The 27,099-nt window shown below is 42.7% G+C and overlaps 1 protein-coding gene across 1 annotated transcript in view; it reads left to right on the forward strand.

Moving 5' to 3' along the window:
* The window catches only part of LOC139443117 (mitochondrial genome maintenance exonuclease 1-like), a 64,794-nt gene extending 37,969 nt beyond the window's left edge, over positions 1 to 26,825 (forward strand). Inside the window, exon 5 of the mRNA XM_071224064.1 lies at positions 25,726 to 26,825. Coding sequence (XP_071080165.1) covers positions 25,726 to 25,914 — 189 coding nt within the window. The 3' untranslated portion in view covers positions 25,915 to 26,825. The remainder of the gene's footprint in view (positions 1 to 25,725) is intronic.
* Positions 26,826 to 27,099: the final 274 nt, after the last annotated feature.

Consider the following 27,099-nt stretch of genomic DNA (forward strand, 5'->3'; position numbering starts at 1 on the left):
GAACTTGTAGGATGTAGTAGGGTGAACTTGTAGCATGTAGGGTGAACTTATAGCATGTAGTAATGTGAACTTGTAGGATGTAGTAGGGTGAACTTGTAGCATGTAGTAGGGTGAACTTGTAGCATGTAGTAGGGTGAACTTGTAGCATGTAGTAGGGTGAATTTGTAGCATGTAGTTGGGTGAACTTCTAGCATGTAGTTGGGTGAACTTGTAGCATGTAGCAGGGTGAACTTGTAGCATGTAGTAGGGTGAACTTGTAGCATGTAGTAGGGTGAACTTGTAGCAGGGTGAACTTGTAGCATGTAGCAGGGTGAACTTGTAGCATGTAGTTGGGTGAACTTGTAGCATGTAGTAGGGTGAACTTGTAGCATGTAGTAGGATGAACTTCTAGCATGTAGTAGGGTGAACTTGTAGCATGTAGTAGGATGAACTTGTAGCATGTAGCAGGGTGAACTTGTAGCATGTAGTAGGGTGAACTTGTAGCATGTAGTAGGGTGAACTTGTAGCATGTAGCAGGGTGAACTTGTAGCATGTAGTTGGGTGAACTTGTAGCATGTAGTAGGGTGAACTTGTAGCATGTAGTTGGGTGAACTTGTAGCATGTAGTAGGGTGAACTTGTAGCATGTAGTAGGATGAACTTGTAGCATGTAGTTGGGTGAATTTGTAGCATGTAGTAGGGTGAACTTGTAGCATGTAGTAGGGTGAACTTGTAGCATGTAGTAGGATGAACTTGTAGCATGTAGTAGGATGAACTTGTAGCATGTAGTAGGGTGAATTTGTAGCATGTAGTTGGGTGAACTTCTAGCATGTAGTTGGGTGAACTTGTAGCATGTAGCAGGGTGAACTTGTAGCATGTAGCAGGGTGAACTTGTAGCATGTAGTAGGGTGAACTTCTAGCATGTAGTTGGGTGAACTTGTAGCATGTAGCAGGGTGAACTTGTAGCATGTAGTAGGGTGAACTTGTAGCATGTAGTAGGATGAACTTATAGCATGTAGTAGGGTGAACTTGTAGCATGTAGTAGGGTGAACTTGTAGCATGAAGGTGTTCCCTGGATGGAGACCCCTCCCAATGGATGGCATCCTTTGCCCTCTTCATAATCGCTCAGACCCTGGTGAAGTGCAGGTCCTCCTTGAGAAGGACCTGTTTTGGGAAGAATAGGTCCTCTATATGCCCTACTAGAAGTCAGTTGACAAGCTGCTACCCTTTCAAGTGGGGTCATCTATGATGTGGGCCTTACATGCTGTACACACTACTTTCATTGTGCTCTCCTTCAGGCAAACGCTTCCTACTTACAAACAATATTCCTTGTCAATATTTGTTTTCTCTGACATGGAAAATTCATGAAAAGATTCCTTTGCTATTATGGTTTTAGAAAATTCACACCAGGGACTTGATTTACAGTGAATGGATTGTTCTCAGACTTATTGTAAATTTGTGTAAATATAAACTCTGCACATTATATTGTATTTTTCATCATGAATTGCTGAAATTTTATTAGAATTAAATACTGTTTTTCGTTCTGATAGCATACTCCTTGCTTGTTGAATATTTCATCACAAAGTGTAGACAGGGGAAAGACCCTCATTTGTGTATAGCCTCATGTTTAAGATGGACCACCGCACATATCTGAATTATGAAGGTAGCATTTTTGTTTCTCTGTTTGCTCTCAACCTCAAATCTTGAAAATTATTTAAAAACTTTGCGTGTGTCGACATATAAACGAATGAGACAGACTGTACATGCAAGACATACACCATCAGCTAGCTTTATTCATGTTAATGCCAAGAACCTAAGTGCTAGAACAATATCCGCATACATGCCTATCAGCAAATGCCAAATGTAGTTACATCATTTACGTCTGGTCTAGTAGATCCTTAGCTTTATGAATAGATTATTTTTGTAACAAGTGTAGTTAGGATCAATTTCTATTACATGATGCCATTTTCTAGGCCAATATCTTAAAGAGCAGAATTTAGAAAAGATGAAAAGTGTAATGATATATCGACCTATCGCAGTTGTTTGCCCAACTATATCAATAGAAATTTCAGAATGCCAATAGTATTATCTGTAATATGCATAAAAATCGATAGTTTCAATAATTGCAGTTACCGTATTCGACCCAATTAGCGCCCAGGGCGGATAAAATAAAGACAGAAGAGGTGGGCACTTATTGGGACAAATTCAGAGTCAAATTGGCGTAAATTCATCAGTAAGCCTTACTGTATTTTCTGGAGAATAGTGCACACTTTTTTTTTCCACAGCTGTGTAGAAGGGGGTGTGCATTATACACGAATTAATGAGTTTTGATGTTTTTCCCCCCATGGAAAGATTACTGTGAGCACGTAACACCGGAAATACCATGTCAACAAATCCATACTGAAGTTCGCAAATTATTCATGTAATTACACTGTCTGGCTATAAAAAGTGTTCTTTGTATATCTGGACTTATGTTTGTGACTTATTTCATTAATTTTATCCAAAATTCCTTTTAATATTGTTTTAAATAATTTCGACGAAATCGTGAGTGAAGCGATCGGAAGATCGCACCACTCACCGTTATTAACAGCAACCACGGTCAGATTATCGCTATTGACGACTTGAAACGAACTTTAGTTGACAGAGAATGGATACATATATCATAAATGCCATACTTTGATTCGTTAAAAGTGATATTTGTTTTTGTTGGACGATTCTATGTCAAAACGTAATTCTCGCGATCACGTGCACGGGAGCCTTGACGGTGACTGGTCAGATTGGTTCCATGTAAAAAATAATCCCCGGCAATAGCGATCAGCTGCTTCACTTAGGGTTATTATTATTTTAAATATGTTTAGTAAAAGCTGCATCTAAATTAACAAGATATTGGAATATATTTTCCTGATAAGAAAATAGTTTCAGATACAACTTTTGCCGATCCTTGCATTTAAAATCCTGTAAAGTTATATCATTGGGTGTGTCTTGACCGAATCACCAGTAGATTCCAAGAAAACGTGTGTACAGCTGATAGCTGTGTCCGGCTTAGTTTATGAGAAAATACACAAGGTAAACTTAATCCCTGGATATAAAACAATGCTTAGCTGAACAAAAAATACAATTTAAACGGTAAATCAACATGTCTGGTGATTTTTTTATCTCAAATTTCGAATTTGTACTGACGAAGTTTCTCATCACCCGTTCGTTTGCCGGACTTCGCTGAAGGGGTATGTTGTAATTTTTTTCTGTGCATAATGTTTGAAGTCACAAATATCTAAAATAAACAGAATACAGCCATGCCCCGCTTATAGGGACTTCAAATATCCGGAAACCTCGGCTCCCGGACGATTTTCATTTGTGGGGTGGGGTGGGGGTGTGTGTGTGTGTGTGCGCTTATTGGGTCGAAAACAGTAGTTATAAATAAGACATATATTTTGCGGATTTCAAACCTGTCTGTGTGGTTGGTTAGCAAGTAGTATAGGAAGTTATTAGAGTTAATTTCCTTTGTTTTGACTGGGAGGAAAATGGCTTTTGACATTGTCAGCAATACTTTATTCATTTTCTATTACAGTGAACTACGGTTATATCAAACTCAAAGGGACCACTAATTTTATTTCGTTATAACCATAATTTGTTTTAAGCATACAGCAAATGGCGAGAATAAAAAAACCCTGTTCATTATATCCGTCAGTTTGTTATAAGCATGTTCGTTATAAACCAAGTTTACTGTACATTGATTAATACAATTATCATGCCTTAAAGTTTATTTACCACTATCGCAATACAATCGCAATATTGCAAATAGCCCCAATAGTCACCCTATTTTTTTAGTATCAGATGATTGACCTTTGGCAAACATTGATAAAAACAGCGACAGACACCATTCAAGAAGGTTCACCATCCCTGTTTGTCGATTGCAATTTTCTATCTTCATTATCAATGAGAGGTTGAGTTGTTGACCCATATCCGACTTTATTGAAAAAGTAATGTCTGTTTTGAACCATAACTACGATTCTTCAAATATTTTCTTCATATAAATTTCCTATTTATGAACAAGAAGCATCAAAATTTTACACTTAAGTACTTATTTAGTGCCCTTCTGCCTGTTTAATGAGCAATTTGAAGTAGGACGAGTTCTATGGATGAACAACTTCTTTATTACAATTAGTGCGACGTTTTGGTGTAGATCCTAACACCAACTTCTAAATGCCACTCAAAGAAGTAATGAGCAATTTGGCGACTATGGTACATTAAGCACATATCATAAGAATTTATGTATTATGTAAGTTTAATGTGACTTTCTATAGTCGTACACTGTTATTGAAGTACATATAGTGAAGGTAGATTAAGCTGGGCAAACATTATAACACAGCAGTGCTGTTGGCTTGAAAGGAATTAGTGTTATTGGTGTGAGCATTATGTTGGTGGACGACCCTGTTCACAGTGGTGTCGGTGGGAAGCTGTCACTGTCACCCCCTGGATTTGCTCATGCAGAGGCTCCAGAGGCTCCAGAGGCTGGTTTCCATACCAAAGCTACAGTTGGTATCAGTTTTGATGTACCCGTAAAGACCCGGGTGAGAATAGGTCTTTGGCAACCCATGCTTTTTTTAAAGGTGACTATGCTTGTTATAGGAGGCGACTAACGGGATCGGGTGGTCAGGCTCCCTGAGTTGGTAAATGCATATCATTGTATTCCAATTGCGTAGATCGATGCTCATCATGTCAATCACTGGATTGTCTGGTCCGGACTCGATTATTTACAGACCGCTGTCATATAGCTGTAATATTGCTAAGTGCAGTCAGTCATCAAGGTGTCTCTATTGTAGGTGTGACCACAGCTGAGTGAATGTGTAAATTGTCCCCATTATCGACCGACCAGTATCTATCCTGCCTATCCTGTCCTATCCTGTCCATCCTGTCCCATCCTGTCCTATCCTGTCCATCCTGTCCCATCCTGTCCTATCCTGTCCATCCTGTCCCATCCTGTCCTATCCTGTCCTATCCTGCCTATCCTGTCCTATCCTGTCCTATCCTGTCTATCCTGTCCTATCCTGTCTATCCTGTCCTATCCTGTCCTATCATGTCTATCCTGTCCTATCCTGCCTATCCTGTCCTATCCTGCCTATCCTGTCCTATCCTGTCCTATCCTGTCTATCCTGTCCTATCCTGTCTATCCTGTCCTATCCTGTCCTATCATGTCTATCCTGTCCTATCCTGTCCTATCATGTCTATCCTGTCCTATCCTGTCCATCCTGTCCATCCTGTCCTATCCTGTCTATCCTGTCCTATCCTGTCCTATCCTGTCTATCCTGTCTATCCTGTCCTATCCTGTCTATCCTGTCTATCCTGTCCTATCCTGTCTATCCTGTCTATCCTGTCTATCCTGTCCTATCATGTCTATCCTGTCCTATCCTGTCCTATCCTGTCTATCCTGTCTATCCTGTCCTATCCTGTCTATCCTGTCTATCCTGTCCTATCCTGTCTATCCTGTCCTATCCTGTCTATCCTGCCTATCCTGTCCTATCCTGTCTATCCTGTCTATCCTGTCTATCCTGTCCCATCCTGTCCTATCCTGTCTATCCTGTCCTATCCTGTCCTATCCTGTCCTATCCTGTCTATCCTGTCTATCCTGTCCTATCCTGCCTATCCTGTCCTATCCTGTCTCTCCTGTCTATCCTGTCTATCCTGTCCTATCCTGTCTATTCTGCCCTATCCTGTCTATCCCATCCCATCCTGTCTATCCTGTCCTATCCTGTCCTATCCTGCCTATCCTGTCCTATCCTGTCCTATCCTGTCTATCCCATCCCATCCTGTCTATCCTGTCCTATCCTGTCTATTCTGCCCTATCCTGTCCTATCATGTCTATCCTGTCCTATCCTGCCTATCCTGTCCTATCCTGTTCTATCCTGTCTATCCTGCCTTATCCTGTCCTATCCTGTCCTATCCTGTCCTATCCTGTCCATCCTGTCCTATCCTGTCCTATCCTGTCTCTCCTGTCTATCCTGTCCTATCCCGTCTATACTGTCTATATTGCCCTATCCTGTCCCATCCTGTCTATACTGCCTTATCCTGCCCTATCCTGTCCCATCCTGTCCCATCCTGTCCTATCCTGTCCCATCCTGTCCCATCCTGTCCTATCCTACCCTATCCTACCCTATCCTACTTACACTCTGTGTACTTTTTGTGCCATGGATTAATGTATACCTTCTTCTTTCATCTTACAATTAACTGTGAAGAAAGTCAGAAGCTATTCAAATTCACGTCTTTCATTGTAGTGTTTTGAGTTTGATTTAATACAATTTTGCTTTCAATCTGAAAGAAGGTTAGTTTGAGTGTTCTACAGTTACATGCTTATAAGCTTTCTCATGAGGAAGAATGTCAAATGTATTATGATTATTATTAATGGACAATTTCTTATCAAAATATAATGGGTAAAAAGCTGTTTTCAAGATAGATGCCTATGTGAACAATATAACATTAAGTCATGCAGACTTAAGTACGCAGCATCACAAGGCAATAATTGCACAAGCATATCAAATTCCAGTATTAATGCACCTTTTATGTTCTGGGAATTGTGACCTATCACAGCGTTGTCAAAGGCTTACATAGTTTTAATTCATTTGAATAAAAGAGGCGCAAGGGATTTAGTGTTGTCTTGTGGCAGCTATGGCAGGAATGCTGCAGGGTTACTGTTTTAGGATGCAATAAAGATTACTCAAGCATTTGACGACCATTGCAGCCAGGACAGAAGAATATCTAGTTATTTGCTTCATAAATACCAGACTGACAAGATAACAGACACGACCACTGCCGTGAAGATGCATGTCGTCAGCTGCATGTGACACCGTATGGAAGATAGGTAGAGACTGTGGGTGTGAGGGGATGGGGGTGTGAATGGCTGGGAGACTCCAGGAGGACTGGGTTTGGGTGGTTGGTGGGAGACACAGGAGAGCCTGTGGATGTGTGTGAGGGTGGTGGGGTGGGGGGGTTGGGGTGAGAGACTTGAGAATGTCTGTGGGTGAGGGTGAAAGAGTTGAGAAAGTCAGTGGATGTGGGTGAGTCGGAGACTTGAAAGAGCCTGTGGGTGGGTCAGAGACTTGAAAGAGCCTGTGGGTGGGTGGGAGACTCGGGAGAGCCTGTGGGTGGGTGTGAGACTCGGGAGAGCCTGTGAGTGTGGGTGGGAGACTTTGGAGAATCTATATAGGATATTGGGAGTGAGACTCCCAAAGGGAGAGTGAGTGAGAGTGAGAGTATGAGAGCCTGTGGGTGTGGGTGGCGGGTTGGAGACTCAAGAGATCCTGTGTGGGAGGGTGTGAGTGAGGGTATGAGATTCTGTGTGGGAGGGTGGGAGTGAGAATATGAGATTCTGTGTGGGAGGATGGGAGTGAGAATATGAGATCCTGTGTGGGAGGGGGTGAGTGAGAAAATGAGATCCTGTGTGGGAGGGTGTGAGTGTGAGTATGAGATTCTGGGTGGGAGGGTGTGAGTGAGAGTATGAGATCCTGTGTGGGAGGGTGGGAGTGAGAGTATGAGATTCTGCGTGGGAGGGTGTGAGTGAGAGTATGAGATTCTGCGTGGGAGGGTGTGAGTGAGAGTATGAGATGGGAGTGAGAGTATGAGATTCTGGGTGGGAGTGAGAGTATGAGATGCTGTGTGGGAGGGTGGGAGTGAGAGTATGAGATGCTGTGTGGGAGGGTGGGAGTGAGAGTATGAGATCCTGTGTGGGAGGGTGGGAGTGAGAGTATGAGATCCTGTGTGGGAGGGTGTGAGTGAGAGTATGAGATGGGAGTGAGAGTATGAGATTCTGGGTGGGAGTGAGAGTATGAGATCCTGTGTGGGAGGGTGGGAGTGAGAGTATGAGATCCTGTGTGGGAGGGTGTGAGTGAGAGTATGAGATGGGAGTGAGAGTATGAGATTCTGGGTGGGAGTGAGAGTATGAGATCCTGTGTGGGAGGGTGGGAGTGAGAGTATGAGATCCTGTGTGGGAGGGTGGGAGTGAGAGTATGAGATGGGAGTGAGAGTATGAGATTCTGGGTGGGAGTGAGAGTATGAGATCCTGTGTGGGAGGGTGGGAGTGAGAGTATGAGATGGGAGTGAGAGTATGAGATTCTGGGTGGGAGTGAGAGTATGAGATCCTGTGTGGGAGGGTGGGAGTGAGAGTATGAGATCCTGTGTGGGAGGGTGTGAGTGAGACTATGAGATCCTGTGTGGGAGGGTGTGAGAGAGAGTATGAGATTCTGTGTGGGAGGGTGGGAGTGAGAGTATGAGATCCTGTGATTGAGGGTGGGAGTGAGAGTGACTGTAGGTGGTGGGTGGGTGGCAGACTCGGGAGAGCCTGTGGGTGTCGGTGGGAGACTCGGGAGAGCCTGTGGGTGGTGGGTGGGAGACTCGGGAGAGCCTTTGGGTGGAGGGTGGGAGACTCGGGAGAGCCTGTGGGTGTCGGTGGGAGACTCGGGAGAGCCTGTGGGTGGAGGGTGGGAGACTCGGGAGAGCCTTTGGGTGTCGGTGGGAGACTCGGGAGAGCCTGTGGGTGGTGGGTGGGAGACTCTTGAGAGCATGTGGGTGTCAGTGGGAGACTCGGGAGAGCCTGTGGGTGGTGGGTGGGAGACTCTTGAGAGCATGTGGGTGTCAGTGGGAGACTCGGGAGAGCCTGTAGGTGGTGGGTGGGTGGGAGACTCGGGAGAGCCTGTGGGTGTCGGTGGGAGACTCGGGAGAGCCTGTGGGTGGTGGGTGGGAGACTCTTGAGAGCATGTGGGTGTCAGTGGGAGACTTGGGAGAGCCTGTGGGTGGTGGGTGGGAGACTCTTGAGAGCCTGTGTGTGTCGGTGGGAGACTCGGGAGAGCCTGTGGGTGTCGGTGGGAGACTCGGGAGAGCCTTTGGGTGTCGGTGGGAGACTCGGGAGAGCCTGTGGGTGTCGGTGGGAGACTCGGGAGAGCCTGTGGGTGTCGGTGGGAGACTCGGGAGAGCCTGTGTGTGTCGGTGGGAGACTCGGGAGAGCCTGTGGGTGTCGGTGGGAGACTCGGGAGAGCCTGTGGGTGTCGGTGGGAGACTCGGGAGAGCCTGTGGGTGGTGGGTGGGAGACTCTTGAGAGCATGTGGGTGTCAGTGGGAGACTTGGGAGAGCCTGTGGGTGGTGGGTGGGAGACTCGGGAGAGCCTGTGTGTGTCGGTGGGAGACTCGGGAGAGCCTGTGGGTGTCGGTGGGAGACTCGGGAGAGCCTTTGGGTGTCGGTGGGAGACTCGGGAGAGCCTGTGGGTGTCGGTGGGAGACTCGGGAGAGCCTGTGGGTGTCGGTTGGAGACTCGGGAGAGCCTGTGGGTGGTGGGTGGGAGACTCGGGAGAGCCTGTGGGTGTGGGTGGGAAACTCGGGAGAGCCTGTGTGTGTCGGTGGGAAACTCGGGAGAGCCTGTGTGTGTCGGTGGGAGACTCGGGAGAGCCTGTGGGTGTCGGTGGGAGACTCGGGAGAGCCTGTGGGTGTCGGTGGGAGACTCGGGAGAGCCTGTGTGTGTCGGTGGGAGACTCGGGAGAGCCTGTGGGTGTCGGTGGGAGACTCGGGAGAGCCTGTGGGTGTCGGTGGGAGACTCGGGAGAGCCTGTGGGTGGTGGGTGGGAGACTCGGGAGAGCCTGTGGGTGTCGGTGGGAGACTCGGGAGAGCCTGTGGGTGTCGGTGGGAGACTCGGGAGAGCCTGTGGGTGTGGGTGTGGGTAGTGGGTGGGAGATTTGGCGGAGCCAGTGTGGGAGGGTGGAAGAAGCTCTGTTTGAGGGTATTCAGGTGCAGCTGTCGGTCTGGTGTTTTAGGAAGACCTTTTTGCAACATTGATTGATGCTGCTATTTCCTGAAGTTATTCATGAAAGAAATGCTTTTTTGAGGTGATGAATGTTTAGGTACAAGATGTTATCAGGAATGTAGAGTTCTTATTTCCAGTTCAGATTCACGTTTACTCAAGGGCATTATTTTTCAAATCTTTTCCAAGTGCAAATGAATTTTCGGCAGCGCTTCCATGTTCTGCTTCACCCATGGACGCCCAGGTATATGATAGAATCTTCACTGCTAGAGACTCATGTGTCGGAAAAAGCGACCTGCTCATAAGAAGCCTTTGCAAGTAACACAACTGCCCTTAACACCTATTTGCTAAAACTTCCGAGAGAAAAACAGAATTGACTAAAGTTTTGTTCCTGCTTAGAAAATGAGAGGGCCCTAAAGTTCTATAATTTTATCAGAAATAAAATAGATATTATTTTAAACATCATAATTTATAAGTTAGTACTTTTAATTCAAAACTTGTTTAAGGAAATAATCTCCTTGTCAGTGACAAAAATATGATTTTATTTTTTCATCTCGCCTACATCATATCTTGTTTGTCATAATCTGTGTAAGACAATAAAAAATGATTGCCATGCTTGTCACGTCAGACTGGAAGGTCCATCAGAGGCTGATGATGGCATAGTGACGAGTGAGTGAGTAAGACTGGAGGTCACTATGGCAGTGCATCAATCAGTGGCATCGGCACGCATAGGTCTTCAGCAACCCTTGCTTGCCGTAAAAGGTGACTTTGCTTGTCGTAAGAGGCAACTAATGGGATTGGATGGTGAGACTCTCCGACGTGGTTGATGCATGACCTCGTATCCCAATTGCGTGGATCGATGCTCATGCTGTCAATCACTGGATTGTCTGGTCCAGACTCGAATTTTTACAGACCGCCGTCACATAGCTGGAATATTGCTGAGTGCGGTGTTAAACACCAAACAAATCAAAACAAAAAGGCAGGCATCAGCAGCGTTGCTTCAGAAGCAGGACTATGTCTGTTGACCATCATGTGATGGTCAGTCACCTGGTTGCTATGGGCAGTCACCTGGTTGCTACAGTACAGGTGAGGTGCACCTGTTAGCATGACATGGGCCACCTGCAGCTCATGATGTCCTGTTCTTGGCTGGGATGTCCACTTGTTGGTCATTGTCCTGTGTGCAGGTGTGTTGTTGTTGTGTGATGTGTCAGCTGTGAGGGAAGACATTTGGCAGGAGCTAGCGTGTTGGGATGTTTTCATACATGTGTAGGGGTGTTCAGAGAGACATTGATGATCCTGCTGGCTTGTTCATCACTTGGATCAGCCTTGTCAACACGGCTATAATTGGAATAGAATGTTTAAATCAAGTATGAACGCTACACTCTACACCTTTTGAATAAACTTGATTCTGATTGGTCAGTCAGAAGTTTCAAATTGAATTAATATGCCTCAGATTGATGCACAGATAAGCAAGGATAAATGTTATGAAACAATCCATGCTACAGAGTGTTCCATGTTTTTATATACGGGGCGGTCGGGTAGCCTAGTGGTTAAAGCGTTCGCTCATCAAGGCCAAGACCCGGGTTCGATTCCCGACATGGGTACAATGTGTGAAGCCCATTTCTGGTGTCCCCTGCCGTGATGTTGCTGGAATATTGCTAAAAGCGGCGTAAAACCATACTCACTCACTCACTCAGTTGTCTTCATATACTGGTAATATGTTGAGTAGCAAACAGTATCATGTCAAATGTACTCAGACTAAACCTTGTATTGATTTAAAACAGAAATATTAAGCAGAGTAAAATACCACATAAAAGTTTTTAGCAATAATATTATCACATTCTTTTTGCAGTATTATCGCAAAGTTTGCAACCTTTGTTGTGCTAATATCTGCCAGGCACATTGACATTTTCTAGCTTTAGATTAAAGTAGTAATAGGCATATAGGATATGGTATTTTTCTTTAGACATACAAATTTAAACATTTAAGAATAAGGTCTTATTTCACCAGATATCCTTTTGTTTATGATGTTGTCACCTACAAACTTCTATCTTCATGCTCTCATCAAATAAAGGATATAAAGACTTGAAAGAATATTTAACACATATCTGCAAGGATTTCTAGCTAATAAAATAAAAGCTGCCGCATTTCTAGGTAATCCATCAGCCAGTAGTATATTTATTGCAGGCTCATCTCTGTACCTTCAGAAGCCAGTGTCGGAGATTAATGGGGGCAGTAAATCCCTTTGTACCAAGATGAAGACCTAGTTATGGGGACATCGGGGGTCCTAATCCTAATAGAGATGTTCATATATTAATAAGGGCAGTAGGATATGATGATTTATGACTTGCTGCAGCCAGCTGTCACCAGGGGGCGGCGTGGTCACCGTCACATGTCTGCCTGGATTAATGTTGTCGCTGAGGAAGTTATTATTGCCTGGCCAGTTTGACTGTTTGTGTGTCTAGACTAACCATAGATAGGACATCTTGTCTTTGCTTTCATGATGGTTTTTTCCTGACTAGATATATCCTCTGACAATACAGCATGTGTGAAAATTGATAGAGTAGACAGAAACCATTAATAATAATGATGATGATGATGATGATGATAATGTGCACATTTATGACATGCCAAACCCACACCCTAAATCTTACTTAAAGTGCTGCATTATTACCCTGGTCAGTGGATTGTTGTGCACTCAAATTTCGTTGTCGGCATCCTGGGGAGTATACAACCCAAGCTGCCTGTGAGACCCTTGAAGGTTAACTGTCACATTACCATCTCATCCTACCGGGTACCCATTGACTGCTGGTTGAATAGAGGCATACTTCGAACAAAGTCACTTGCCTAAGGAGACACCAGATGTGCTACATGTGCTACACGAGCTTCTTTTGTTTCATGTGCTTCATGCACTACATGTGCTTCATGTGTTACATATGCTTCATGCACTGCATGTGCTTCATGTTCTACATGTGCTTCATGTGTTACATGTGCTTCATGCGCTACATGTGTTTTATGTGTTACATATGCTTCATGCACTACATGTGCTTCATGTGTTACATATGCTTCATGCACTACATGTGCTTCATGTTCTACATGTGCTACATGTGTTACATGTGCTTCATGCGCTACATGTGTTTCATGTGCTACATGTTCTACATGTGCTTCATGTGTTACATGTGCTTCATGCACTACATGTGCTTCATGTTCTACATGTGCTTCATGTTTTACATGTGCTTCATGTTCTACATGTGCTTCATGTGCTACATGTGCTTCAGTGTGGGGCAGGACTGAAGCCTGAAAAACTCAGGAGTTCAGCTGCCAAACACTGTCGCCCATCCAACTTCTCTCCGCTACCAACATGGCTCAATTTCGCCTAATTACTGACCTGTGTGATATACACAGTACCACTTGCCGCTCACATTGGTGGGTAAGAAAACATGAGCTTAGTAACCACTTACACCTGAATAGGGTCTCCAGCTGAATGAAACGAGCACAATGCATGGGTCTTGATGGTTACAATGTGTGACAGGCTGATTATGTGTCCTTGAACCTTGATGTTTGGTTTGTTGTTCATGCAATTAACCACTGGTTTGCCAGGCCCAGACTCTTATATAGGCCACTCTGACGAGGCTGTATTGTCCCTTATTGCAACATTAAACAACCTTTATTCACTGAAACCACTGTCATGACATCTATTGTCCATGTTGTGAAAGGTTTCAGAAACACTATCAATAACGTTGAGACTCTTACTGAGTGAGCGGTTGGGTAGCCTAGTGGTAAAGCGTTCGCTCTCTCGCCACGCCGAAGACCCGGGTTCGATTCCCGACATGGGTACAATGTGTGAAGCCCATTTCTGGTGTCCCCCGCCGTGATATTGCTGGAATATTGCTAAAAGCGGCGTAAAACCATACTCACTCACTCTTACTGAGAGAACACTGGGATGAAGATCATGAGAACCATCCTTTCTGTATTTGCAGTTTCCTTTCAATTAAAGTTGTTTTTGTGTGTGTGTGTGTGTGTGTGTGTGTGTGTGTGTGTTTACATATTAAAGTGATGGAGGTCTGTAAATAATTGAATCTGGGCCTGACAATCCAGTGATCGACATGAGGACCGATCTATGCAATTGGGATACGGTGACATGTACCAACTAAGTCTGACCACCTGATTCCATTAGATGCCTCTTACAACAAACATATCACCTCTTATAGCAGGCATTGGTTGCGGAAGACTTATTCTAATCCAGATCTTCTCAGGGGTTCAATCACTGCAAACCCACATATTTAGGCTACTCACAAGAGCCTTGTGTACCACTTTTAAATCTACATTTATATGATAGGAAAAGGAAGAATGTGGTAACAGACAAGGTACAATCCTGACTGGCACCAGGTTTCTGTGGTCCTGTCAGTGTGAGTTATCTCCCCTGACTGCCACAGTTCCACTTCCTGTTGCTCCTCGTGACCAACACTGTCATGTCTCCTGTGGAACATTCGTCTAGATTAACCCAGTATGGGAGCTAGACTGCCCTCGCTGCCTGCGGTTCACAAATGTTTGCGTTGAGCCTGATGTATCTGGGCCTATGATCTGGTATGAAGCTCCAGTATTAGCTGTAATCCTCACTGGTCAACACAGCTTCCATTCATTGTCAGGGGCATATGCAGGGGACACATTTCAGTCTCAAACAAATTCTGTGGTAGAATTATCTAAATTCTGCCATTAAATTACCAAAATATTGAGGCTAAAATTACAAAATTCTGCGGTAAAAGCATAACCATTTCCCCTCAAACATTAATACGAACTCAATTTTTTCTTTAAATTTTTAATCACTTGCATTCAGACATTTCAAGACATAAAATAAAGTGGAAACATATGCATATGGTTGGATGTAAACATATGGTTTATGTAGTCGTAATACCGCAAGAACTTTTAGAAGTGAGAATGATATATTTCAAATTTCGTTTAATTGTTAGATACATATTTTGTATTTTTGAATGGTATGTCATGTTTGGGTATCATTTGAGTACAAAATTTGATAGAAAAGTTTTACAATAATGAAAATATTGGTTGATAAAAAAGACAAATTTCGTGATTTTTCTGCTATTCTGCATTTAGTTACATTTTCTGCAAATCTTGCCGCTATTGTCTGGGTTACTCATGTAGCTGGAGTCTGATGTCATTGATTGTTGCTCATAATATCAATCACTGGATTGGTGTGGTCCAGACTGGATTATTTACAGGCAATCATCATCATGAAACTACATAATCATTTTGGCATTGTTGCTGAAAAACAATAAGGCCTCCATTACAGGAAGAGCTGTGAAGAATGCTGAACACCTCTATATATACTTTAACATAAGAACGCCATGCTTTGTGAAAAAAAGAGCCAAGACTTACACATAAGGTTTTACTGTAATTTGCATGTTGCTGGTGAAGTGTTTGTTTTTTAAAACGATGAGGTGTTGACACTCAAATGTATTTTCAGCCCTGGGGGTATTGTTTACAAACATTTTTCCCAAATATATCTGCCATCAGTCAAGGCGCTCTCTGTGTCATACCACTGGTAAAAGTCAATAAAACTTTGTATGTCATCCTAAGGGCAGCTCCTCAAACTTTTTTATATAAGGTCAAGGTCACTTGCTTGTAGAGTAGGAAAGCCAATCAGCTAAGGTGTTGCCTTTAGATTTTGATTCTTGATCAACACAGGGAACACCTCTATATATTCTTTAACAAAAGAAATCTATGCCATCAGTCAAGGCGTTCTCTGTGTCATACCCCTGATGAAAGTCAATAAAACTTTGTATGTCATCCTTAGGGCAGCTCCTCAAACTTTTTTATATAAGGTCAAGGTCACTTGCTTGTAGAGTAGGAAAGCCAATCAGCTAAGGTGTTGCCTTTCCAGAATCCATTGATCATGAGAAGGGTTCCAAGAAGCACCAGGATTTGATTCTTGAATTATCAACACAGGGAAGAGAAGTTTCCGTGGTTCACTCCCTGACAGCATTGATTGGGTCTGTGAGGAAAGTGTCGGACGTTGATGCTGATTACTGTCTTCAAATCGGTGTTGTTAAAAGTTACGTCAATCTCAACCCACTGTTGAGTCTTGACTTCATGACTCAATGGGGAGGTTGGGTAGCCTAGTGGTTAAAGCGTTCGCTCGTCACGCCGAAGACCCGGGTTCGATTCCCGACATGGGTACAATGTGTGAAGCCCATTTCTGGTGTCCCCTGCCGCGATATTGCTGGAATATTGCTAAAAGCAGCGTAAAACCTCACTCACTCACTCACTCACTCACTCACTCACTCACTCACACATGACTCAGCAGATTTTCCACATGGAAACCAATCTTGTCTCATATTTGTGAGGGGGCACGGGTGGCCCAGTCATCTAAGGCGCCGCGATTCGCTGTGCAGAGTTGCGTCCCTTGATCACGCCAGAAACCTATGATTGTGGGTTCAAATCCCGGTTCGCCCCGATTATGTTTCTAGGTTTGTCAGCACCATAACCGTGCTAGTGGGTTTCACGGAAGTGGTAAACGTCTGAGACCTGCATCACTTCGGGCTTTCCTCCCACATTAAGTTGACACGCCTTGATATGACTGGAATACTGTTAGAAGCGTTGTTAAACCAAACTCACTCACTCACTCATATTTGTGCAATAGGGCCAGCAAGTGGTACTCTGAAAATGTGGCATCAATTCTACACAAAGGTTCAATGTGTAAAGTCTCTGGTGTGCCACTGAGATAATTTTTGAACGTTGAATAACATTTCTCTCACTCACTCACTCATGGATCACACCACCAATTTTGCGTTCTATTCGTACAATTATTGACACAATTCGAAACATTGTTTTGAAAGTTGACAAATTTAGACGTCATCGTTTCTTTTGTATGAATATGACCATTTTTTGCTCTAAGACACACATTTATTAGATTAATTGATATATATCAAAGATAGCCAAACCGTCAACAAACAGGTTTGTCTGTTCGAAGCTCAGTGGGGCAGCCTCTGGGTTTAACGTGAAAACCCAGGTTCGATTCCCGACATGGGTACAATACGTGAAGACCATTTTGTCAGTCCCCCGTCATGATATTGCAGGAATATTGCTAAGAGCGCCATAAACCATACTCACTCACTCCAGCGAAGCAGCTGTAGATATGTCTATATTACTCGGACTAAACAGCCTTTCATTCAGCAATCAATGGTCTATACAGTGTTATGTCAGCTTGAGATAGTACTTTTGTTCACCAACCTTTAGACTGCACAATGAATTCCATTCTTAGCTAATTTGGGAAATGGATTCAGCATCCCCTCCTGCGTCCATGTGTAAATAAGTCTGTCTGTAGCTGCATTCAATTCCATTATCAGCGTGCTGCAGCTTGTGCAATTACATGTTACGTTAGTGGAGTCACTTGAGGACAAGGAAATGACTTTACATCATTCGATTCTCTGAATGTAATTGAGCAACACTCGCAACTGTTACATAATCACCTCGTCCAATGCTGCCTACAGATGGGATTTGTAGTTATTGGCTGAATAATTGAAACTTCCTGTGTAATTAGAATTTGATTAAAAGCTAACACAGTTATATTGTGTTTTTGACCATGTTTAACAGGATATTACTCACGGGAGCTTGCTCCAGCTGCTGCATACTTTCATCCGCTGATGGTGACATCTGTCTGAAGGGAGGTGTGGAGAGAGCTGCACTGTTGATATCTCACTTTAATTTGCAATATCAGCAATTTGGTTGGGCTGAAAGATGACGAGTCAGCTGTTTTATGGCAGGCAGTTTTATGATGCTGAGATTGATGTAGCAGTTTTAGTGATGTTATTATTTGTTCATGTTTTTGATAATTGGGATTTAACACCGTAATGGCTTTTCTGATGTGTATTTTATTGAAGTCTTGATTTAATGCAGAACAAATCATCCTGTTGTTCCATTAACATGATTAGAAGATAGGAGTTAGATTGATGTACCGTATTCGCTGTAATAAGCCTGATGTGCACAAAGGGGGCCACTTAAAACCATACATAAAAAAATTGAATTTGTTTTCAAAGATTGAGTGGTAGTTAACAAACATTTTTCAAACGTTGGTGAAACTTAAACATTTTCGATCGAAAAATGTCACCAGGCAATTAAATACGGTACCCCTTTTACACTAGTGTTTTCTGTTAAATATACTGCTTTATGCTTAAGCAAATATAAACTGTGTCATGTCAGTTGGAAGCCTTATATGGACGTGCTTATAAAGATTATATACAGATTGGTTTTTCGAAGTTTGTCGTGGGGGGGCTTTATGTAGCGAATATAGTAGGTCTTTTTCAAATTCACCAGAAATAGTGACATTTTTCAGGTATTTGCTTATAAAACAATAACAATGTTAGGGAATATGCAGTGAACCTAAGAGTAAGGAGGATGATTATAGTAAAACATTTAAGGACAGTGACCAGACCAATAAAATGCATTGACTTTTTTTCTTTGTGATTGACGTCTAATCAGACCTGACCCCAGACATTCAAGCAATTCAATATTTGACTACAAACATGAAAATAATTCATTTGGCCTTATTTTGAAAAACCAGATCAGATGAGGTGAGGTGCAATGGGTCTGAACTTCGCACAGATAACACAAAGTATTGATTCTTACCTTACTAATTACTAGTGAAAATGAGTAGTGAAAACGTTAATGTTTTCGTCTATTGTGTCATACTTGACACTGCCAACTGTAGTATGTGGGAAGCACTTCTATACAATCTCAACAATATATTAGTCATTCCGGAATGTTCGTTTGTTCAGTTTTCAAAATTTTAATCGAGACTGCATAAACATATTTTTCAAGTGTAGTCTGAAATGGAAGTTGCCAGGATGAAATGAGTGCCGTCAAGCTCAAGAAATCTGCTTTCTTATTGGCTGATGTTGACTTCTTGTTAGTCATTTCAGCGATCGGTCAAAGTTCGCGAAAGGTCGTTCTGACGTGACCCGTAACGGCATGTCCTCAGATCTTTGTTTAGCAGCAGCGAGAACTTAGATCTGAATTTAATGAGATTGACTGTAATCTGTAAGTGTGCTAGGTATATGGCCATCCAGTCTATGACAAAAATGGTTTATGCACCACAGATAAGAGCACATGCAAGTATCGTGATACGTATCGGATTGTGAGCGAGGTATCGTGGTATCGGATCATACAGTTGGTGTATCATCCCAGCCTTACCTTGTACCCTGGTAAAACAAAATAATAAAAAACTGAGCCAATCAGATGTAGCGCCTGCTCACAGACTAAGCCAATCAGATGGTAAAGTCAAGTATCTGCTACACAGGTAGCCTCTCACTGCCTGCCTTTCACTAAGTGCGTACCGTCTTCACATTAAGTGCATATTGCTTAAATACAACAAGGGTGGCTTCAGCTTGTTGCTTTGTTTGTACAAGTTGAGAACACAGTCATCTTGCATGAGTTTAGTTTGCCCAGGGGGCACTCCATGCAGGTACACTGGTGAATACCTAGCTGGCTATATCAGCAGATAGATAAGGCAGCCAGTGCTTGATGTCTCCGGGGTCTGTTGGGACTCAACCATTGCCTTTTCCTTACTGTAAAACAAATTGATTTGCAACATTTTAGAACATTGTCGATGCATTTAATGAGCTGGTTCCATTTGTTCTCCCTTATTGAACAAATGTATACAACTGAAAAGAAGTTAGGGAACACCCGATTCTTTCATATTACTACAGTTAATCTGTCATGCCGTGGGACCTGAAAGATGGTGAACTATGCCTGAGCAGAATGAAGCCAGAGTAAACTCTGGTGGAATGTTTGAAGCAATTCTGATGTGCAAATCAATCATTAAACATGGTTATAAGGCTTAAAGAGTAATCCAGCCTGACTCTTTCATATTACTACAGTTAATCTGTCATGGCATGACAGGTGTTTTGGGGTTCCCTGTACAAGTGAATTGCTATGTATTAGAAGTATTTAAGTGACATTTTTTAAGCCAGGCTAATGCCCCCATGAAGCAGTTCGGGTGAGAGTTGTAAATCGGATCATCAATGATACAGTTTGTTGTTATGACAGATTTCACCAATTCCCATTTTACAAGATATCTGACTCGTGAAGATATGGTGTAGAGTATAATTTGAGCTCAGTTAATAGTCTATAGAAACATATTGTTCTATGCTCTTTCTCACATGTTGAGTTGAAACTAAAAATAATTATCATAAAACTCTTCAATGTTTCTTCACCATCTTTACATAGAGTCAGTGGAATGTCACTTCCTCATTACTCAGAGAGAATTTCTTAGATATTGTACTCAGGATAGAAGGCTTGAGGCCATGCAGAGCATGTTGCTATCTGAATTGCTTTTTTCAAAGGAAATGGAACTATCAGAATAGATAGTTTGAGTGGGGGGTGTCTAATACATACTTAGGAGTGAGTGAGTATGGTTTTACTCTGCTATTAGCAGTATTCCATCAATATCACAGTGGGGAACACCAGACAAGGGCTTCACACATTGTACCCATGTGGGGAATCGAACCCGGGTCTTCGGCATGATGAGCGATGCTTTAACCACAAGGCTGCCCCAGCTCCCCACATACTTGGGAGGATAACTAGGTAGAATTATTGTTGTGGTTCTGATTATGTTTATGTGAAAAATATGCTGAACAACAACTGTGAAGTTATTCTGTAAGAATGAAAGATACACAACTTTATGGATAATGCCAAATTATGCCAATCATACAGTAAGTTATTCTGTATTTAGTATGTTTTGCCCACTGATTAAAAGATATTCTCATACGGATCCACAGCAGAACCTCACCGTGGTTGCCGTTGTCACCCTCAATCACTGTATACTTTAGGTGAGGTGGGGTGAAATTGGGTTTAACGTCGCATCCAAGATTATTGCACTTATATAGCGACGTGCATGTATGTGTGTGTGTTTGTGTGGTCCGGACTGATGCAGATTTATAGTGCTAGCTCACTGAGATACCATGATGCCGTTTAACATGAATTCCCCACTCAGACACAGTATACTGAGTCCGTAGCCGACCAGTCCTTGTTTTAGCCCCTTAATGCCGAGCGCCAGACAGGGTAGCAACAAGTACAATCTTTTAACGTCTTTTTGTATGACGTGGCCGAGGTTCGAACCCCGGACCTTGCGCTCTCCGGACGGACGCTCTACCACAAGACCATGGAGGCGGTCTACTTTATACTTTAAGTTGCATGGGGCGTGCCGAGAGAGGTCTTCAGAATCCACTTGTCTTTTGAAGACATGAAATGGTTTAAGGATAACGACTTTCTTTGTATTCTTTGCAGCGTTTCAGGGCTACTTCTTGACCCTTCATTCATGTTCTTCCAACTTCTATCAAACACTTGACTTGGCTTTTGTAGATTTGTAACCTAAATTTTAGTGTGTTTTTTAAACTCTCTGTACCCATAGAAATATGAATGTATTTTTAATTAGGGTCAGTCTGGCATGTAGAACCACATCTCTATTTGTTAAGGCTGACTACAGTTTAAAAGACTGTTGCTTTGCTTGTATGAGTGACCCCTGGAGCCAGCAGTAGCTGATAGCGATACTGTGTGAGCAGTGCTTGACTGTCCTCTACCTGTCCACCCGGCTGCACCCAGAGGTCACTGTCCCACTCAGGGTCTTGTCAACACTTGTGGGGGGGTCACCCTGTCACGTGACCTGAGGTCATGGATTGAGGTCACCCAGTACTCCACTATGTGTTCAGGTGTATGCTAAGTGAGATTTGGGAGATGTGATGATAACGCTATTGTCACAGAGATGGAGACAGTGTTGACGAAGCTGTTTATCTGTGACGAGAAACTGACATGTTAGCGAGAGTGATCAAAATAGGCGAGTTGATTTTGTAACATTATGAATGAGTTGAAAGGAGGTATCAGCGGGTTGGCAGTATTGGGGGTCAGACCCTAGGGGGCAGGGTCAAGGGCTCTGTGTCTGTGGGGGGCAGGTTGATCTGTGTGTATACACACGGATACAAGGTAGTGAGGACAGTCTGACTACTGATATACCACCCAGGGGTAGGCTGGCTGAGCTGGTGATTGACATAATGATATGATTACACCTGATAAGCAATCAGCTGTCACCTCTGAAAGGTATGGGGTATTGTCATTGCTTCCTGTATTTCATTAATCAGGCCAACAGACCATGTTTATGCTGATAATGGTCATTGTAGCAAGGCTGATAAATGTATTCCAATTTTAGATGGATTGGCAAATGCATCAAGACAGAAAGTAAAGGTTATTGTCTGCAACAGTACATGTACAATGCCCAGCTGACCTAACTTGTCTTGTAGCACATTTTAATTTGAATTTACTCCAACATAATTGGTTTTCGCAGCTGTGTTTAATGGCGTGATAGACATTAAGACATAAAACACTGAAACAGAATCAGGCTTGTGGTAAAGGGCACAGACTTAAATAATTGGAAGTCCGAAAAATGGCAGTGTTATTCAAGAAGGTTTACTTTCAATATGAACTAAAGAATTTTCGACCATGCCTATGTATGATAGGGTAGCAGAATGGTTAAAGTGTTTACTCGTCTCTCAAAGGCCAGGATTTATGAAAGTTTTCAACATCTATGATGTGCAGGACCTGGTGGATGTGGGTTGGAATCCTACATTGATCCCAGTTCTGACCCTTGGTTTATCAGCCCTACCTTCTGTGGGTTCATCAAAGTTTTCAACATCTTTGATGTGCAGGATCTGGTGGTTGAGGGTTGGAATCCTACATTGATCCCAGTTCTGACCCTTGGTTTATCAGCCCTACCTTCTGTGGGTTCATCAAAGTTCTCAACATCTTTGATGTGCAGGATCAGGTGGTTGAGGGTTGGAACCCTACATTGATCCCAGTTCTGACCTTTGGTTTATCAGCTCTACTGCTGTAGGGTTCATCAAAGTTTTCACGTCTATGATGTGCAGGATCTGGTGGTCATGGACTACTACTAGGCCCAGACATTTATAATAACAATGATCTAACCAAGCCTCTTCAGCCTACTAATCTGGTACGTAGACTCATCAACAACAAAATTGGGTCGGTGGAGTAGCCTAGTGGTAAAGATATTCGCTCATCATGCCGAAAGTCCAGGTTCAATTCCCCACGTTCGAAACCCATTTGTGATGTCCCCGATGACATTTGGCTAAAAGCGGCATAAAACCCAACTCACTCGCTCATAAACAAATGTAACAGAGTAGCTGTTGATAAGATCAGGTTATACACAGGGGGACATTTGTACGTGTAATGGGCAGTGCCGTGTGATGCTTATGATCGACTGGCCCCTCTGACCTGCAATCTCTCCACACACACATGATAAGAGGGCTTTGTTGCTTTGTCAACATAACCCTATGTGTATTTGTGTGTTGTGTCACAGCACATACAAAGCACAACATAAACCAGCTGTATGTGCCACCTCTCACCACAGTCTGTGAAGTGACAACAGTCAATATGTGGATAGACCCTGCCGTTGTGCTGACCATCGGGGCCTCGTCCCCACACACTAGGAACAAGGGAAGATAACGTTACCAAACAATGCATATGTGTACACTACTTACAATAGCAAACATGTCACATGCTGGAGGCTGACGTGGTGGATCTCAAAACTTGTTATCTCTGGGAAATGAAAGCAATATGCAGGATATGAAAGGGTTCTGTATATATGGGAATTGGTGGGAGGATGTTTGAACACAACAAGTCTAGGAGCTCTGATGTTTTTGTGAAACAGTTTTATTACTTTTTTTCGGAAATGACCAATGGTTTAGACAAACACATAGTATCATTGTATCTGGAAATAGGTTAAAGCCCCAGATTCACCCTGATTATGATTCTAGGTTTGTCAGCGCCATACTATTGCTCATAGGTTTCAACAAAAATGTCCAGGTTATGGGTGGCCGAGTCATCTAAGGCACCAGATTAACTTTTGTAGTATGAATGAATCGGGTGTTCTTTAACTACTTTTGAGTAGTATATTGATACTTCAGGTTTTCGGTCAGAGTGCGGCTTAGATATATGGTAGCATTCATTGTTTTCCTTAAGTGAACATGAAAATAAAATTTGTTTCAATGGGATAGTTTTGTACAACGTGTGTGGGTGATCGTCTGTATTTGATAAGAGACTATCAAAGTGTCCTGAATGGATTGCAACTTGTGTGATGGCACTTCTCCTACTGAGGTTACGTGACTTCAAAAGTATGTGATGGACTTTCACTTGTTTAGTGACAAACAACAATTAAACTCCCGTAATAGCTGCCAGACTGGGGCCTTTGTTCAACAGTCCCGTGGGTAGCAGGAGATTAAAGTCGGGTTACATTTCGGACTTACATGTCGGGCCATGAGGTGATTATGTCAGTACAAGTAGACTTAAAAACAAACGGGAGGCATGTTCACAGATAAATTGTATCCTGAAAAAAAGATCAAGTTGGTGGAAGGAGTGAAAATATTGTAATTTAGTACTGAAAGTGGCAGGACATGATCACCCTTTTCACGAACACCTGGTGTCACTGATTTTCAGTGATCCATTCGTACAATATTTTGCCTTTTACGACCAATGGAATCTATTTCGTCAGATAATCAAGACTAGTTATATTCTGGTGTTGAGGTCTTATGTTATTTTGGTTTCCTTAAACACTTCAAACTGCTTGATGTTTAGTTTCTAATAAAAAGTCATCCATAATCTTTCATCCAGTATATTTAACAGTGCCTGATGGTAAAAGGGGAAACAACTGTATTGCAAATATTCTCTCATCACACTCGACCTTTGGGTTTAGAAGAAGAAGAAAAGTCAGGCTTGTTTAACATGTTTAATATGAAAATTGATTTACTGTTTAAATGTCATTGGAAATGCCCCAATCTCATGTCTGGCTTTAATATTGGGTCAGTGGGTTGAGGAACATGTGCTTCAGTAGGACAGTATAATGAAACACCTGGAGGGCAAACAATCAACACAGGTTACTTCACTTTGTCATACTAGCAGCCTGACAACTGATCAATACAGGTGGATGAGAGGGGCGTCCCTCTGTTGGCCTCTTTACCATTGGGTCTTCAACATGGGTATTATGATATCCCACAATAGTCGTACAGAGTACTCGAGAAAATTTATTATTGATTCAAAATGTCAGGGCTAAAGGTTATTGTATAGTGCAATTTAAATGGTAATTATGTGAATGATGCCTTGTGTTATAGGTTCAATCCCTTTGAATGATAGATTTTATGGTGCAATATTGGGTGTTGTCCTATTGAGCTGTACATGCTGTAGTAGTATAATAGATTGAAGGCTGTCTCTTCTTAGTGAGCCAGATAGATTGGAATAATCTATCATAGGTATGACAGTGATGTGCTCAAAGCCTTTTTCATTTGTGACAATCAGAAGTCCCAAACTGTAGCGCTAAGATCGCACTGTGGATCATGGACCTGCTACTTATGATTGCTGGACAAGAAGAATTGCATTTTAGTTTTCTATGAGAAAAACATAAATTCATACCAAAATTTAAATTTGTAAACTTTAATATTTTAAAAAATGATATTAACTCTTAAGTCATTGTTTATGCCATGTTGAGTGTTAGCATGCCCAAGATTACTAAGATTTGCCCAAACTGTGAAACTTCATTTCATCTTGTATTGATGGTTGGGGCTACCATGTGGTTAAAGCATCTGCTCATCATGCCAAAAGCCAGGGTTTGATTCCTTACATGGTTACAATGTATGAAGCCCATTTCTAGTGTCCCCCGACGTGACCTGAATATTGACGCTGTCACTGATACAAGAATGGAGTCGGTAGACTGGAATATTTGGAAGGTAAAGGGACAACTAATGCTTTAGTAAAGGACAAGTCTTCTTTCATATTATTCACCTTGTTGGTTTCAGTACACCATATGTTGGACTTGATTGCCAGAAGTGTAGATCCAGCTCCAGGTTGGTCAATGCCACTAGCAGATCATTACTAACAAATTCTTTGTTTTTCAGCATGGTCGTGTCACCCATGCTGTTATTGTGATTGCATACCCGTGGGGAGAACCGGCCCATGTCCATGTGATAGACCATCAGCTGTGTGAGAAGTACTGGGCGCAATGGTGTGGCCGACTTCACCAGTACTGGAACATTGTGGCCAGAGAGAAGGGTCTTCAGGCAAAACAGATGGTGTCAGCTGTTTAAGGAGGGCTGGGTCCAATTGGTGTGGTCGACTACACCAGTACTGGAACATTGTGGCCAGAGAGAAGGGTCTTCAGGTGAACCAAATGGTGTTGGCGGCCAGAAAAGTACTGGGTACACAGTGGTGTGTCCGACTATGGTTAAGTGTACTGAGCCAGGCAACATGTGGTTGAATACACCAGTAGTGAAACATAGTAGACTGAAAGAAGGGGCTTCAGACAAATTAGATGGTGTTAGTAGTGTAAAGTGTACTGGTCCAGGCTACTGGTTTGAACGACACCAGTATGAGACTTTGAGGAAGGAACAATTAGAATTGCCTCAGAAGGTAGCTCCAGTAGGTAATTCCTGACATTACAATTGTATTAGTCACTGAGAGTTGTTCAAACTCCTTCCTCAAGACAAGCCTGGAAGACTGCCTGAACCTCTACGGCTGAGAGACCAGCATTACCAAACCTTGACTCATGTTTGTAATGCTGTGTGATGGTGGTCTGTAGACACTGCAGCTTGACAAGGCTTTCTCTTGGATCAGAACGCAATGATGAAAACATAGTAAAGAATTTTACCCACACTTATAACACATATTCATGATCATGACACAATGAGTGAACACGTACTATCTATCCTTCAGTGTCATGTCCACTTCCGTAATTATGACTTACATGGTACTTCTTACTTTAATGGCAGCTGGGCATCGTTATTGGACACACAGGGTATCAGTGAGGCATTAACGTTTTACTTTAGAGTTTAACGTTTTACTTTAAAGTTCTACAGGGCCCTGTAGACTAAGGACAGATATTAGATTGATATTGTTTATGGTCTCACATGCCTAACCTGGTATTATTAGTGAGTGACTTAAGTTAAGATATTGATGTTGATTGTTGTTTAACGCCACACTCAGCAATATTTTAGCTATATGATGGCAGTCTGTAAATAATCCAGTCTGGACCAGACAATATGGTGATTGACATCTTGAGCATCGATACGATTGCATGGCTGCTGAAGACCTATTCTACCCCGATCTTGACAGGTACTTTGTTGAGGGTGTTGGTTTCAGTTCCTTTATATCATCATATGGGCTTCCATACATCCTTGTCTGCATTCAGCAGTATTCTAGCTATAACTTGGCAGTCTGTAAATAATCTGGACCAGCAAGTGATTGATAGTATGATCAACACCTCACATAGTCGG

This window comes from Haliotis cracherodii, unplaced genomic scaffold, assembly GCF_022045235.1.
Source record: "Haliotis cracherodii isolate W230 unplaced genomic scaffold, xgHalCrac1.p SCAF_5, whole genome shotgun sequence".
NCBI classification, from domain to species: Eukaryota; Metazoa; Mollusca; class Gastropoda; order Lepetellida; family Haliotidae; genus Haliotis; species Haliotis cracherodii.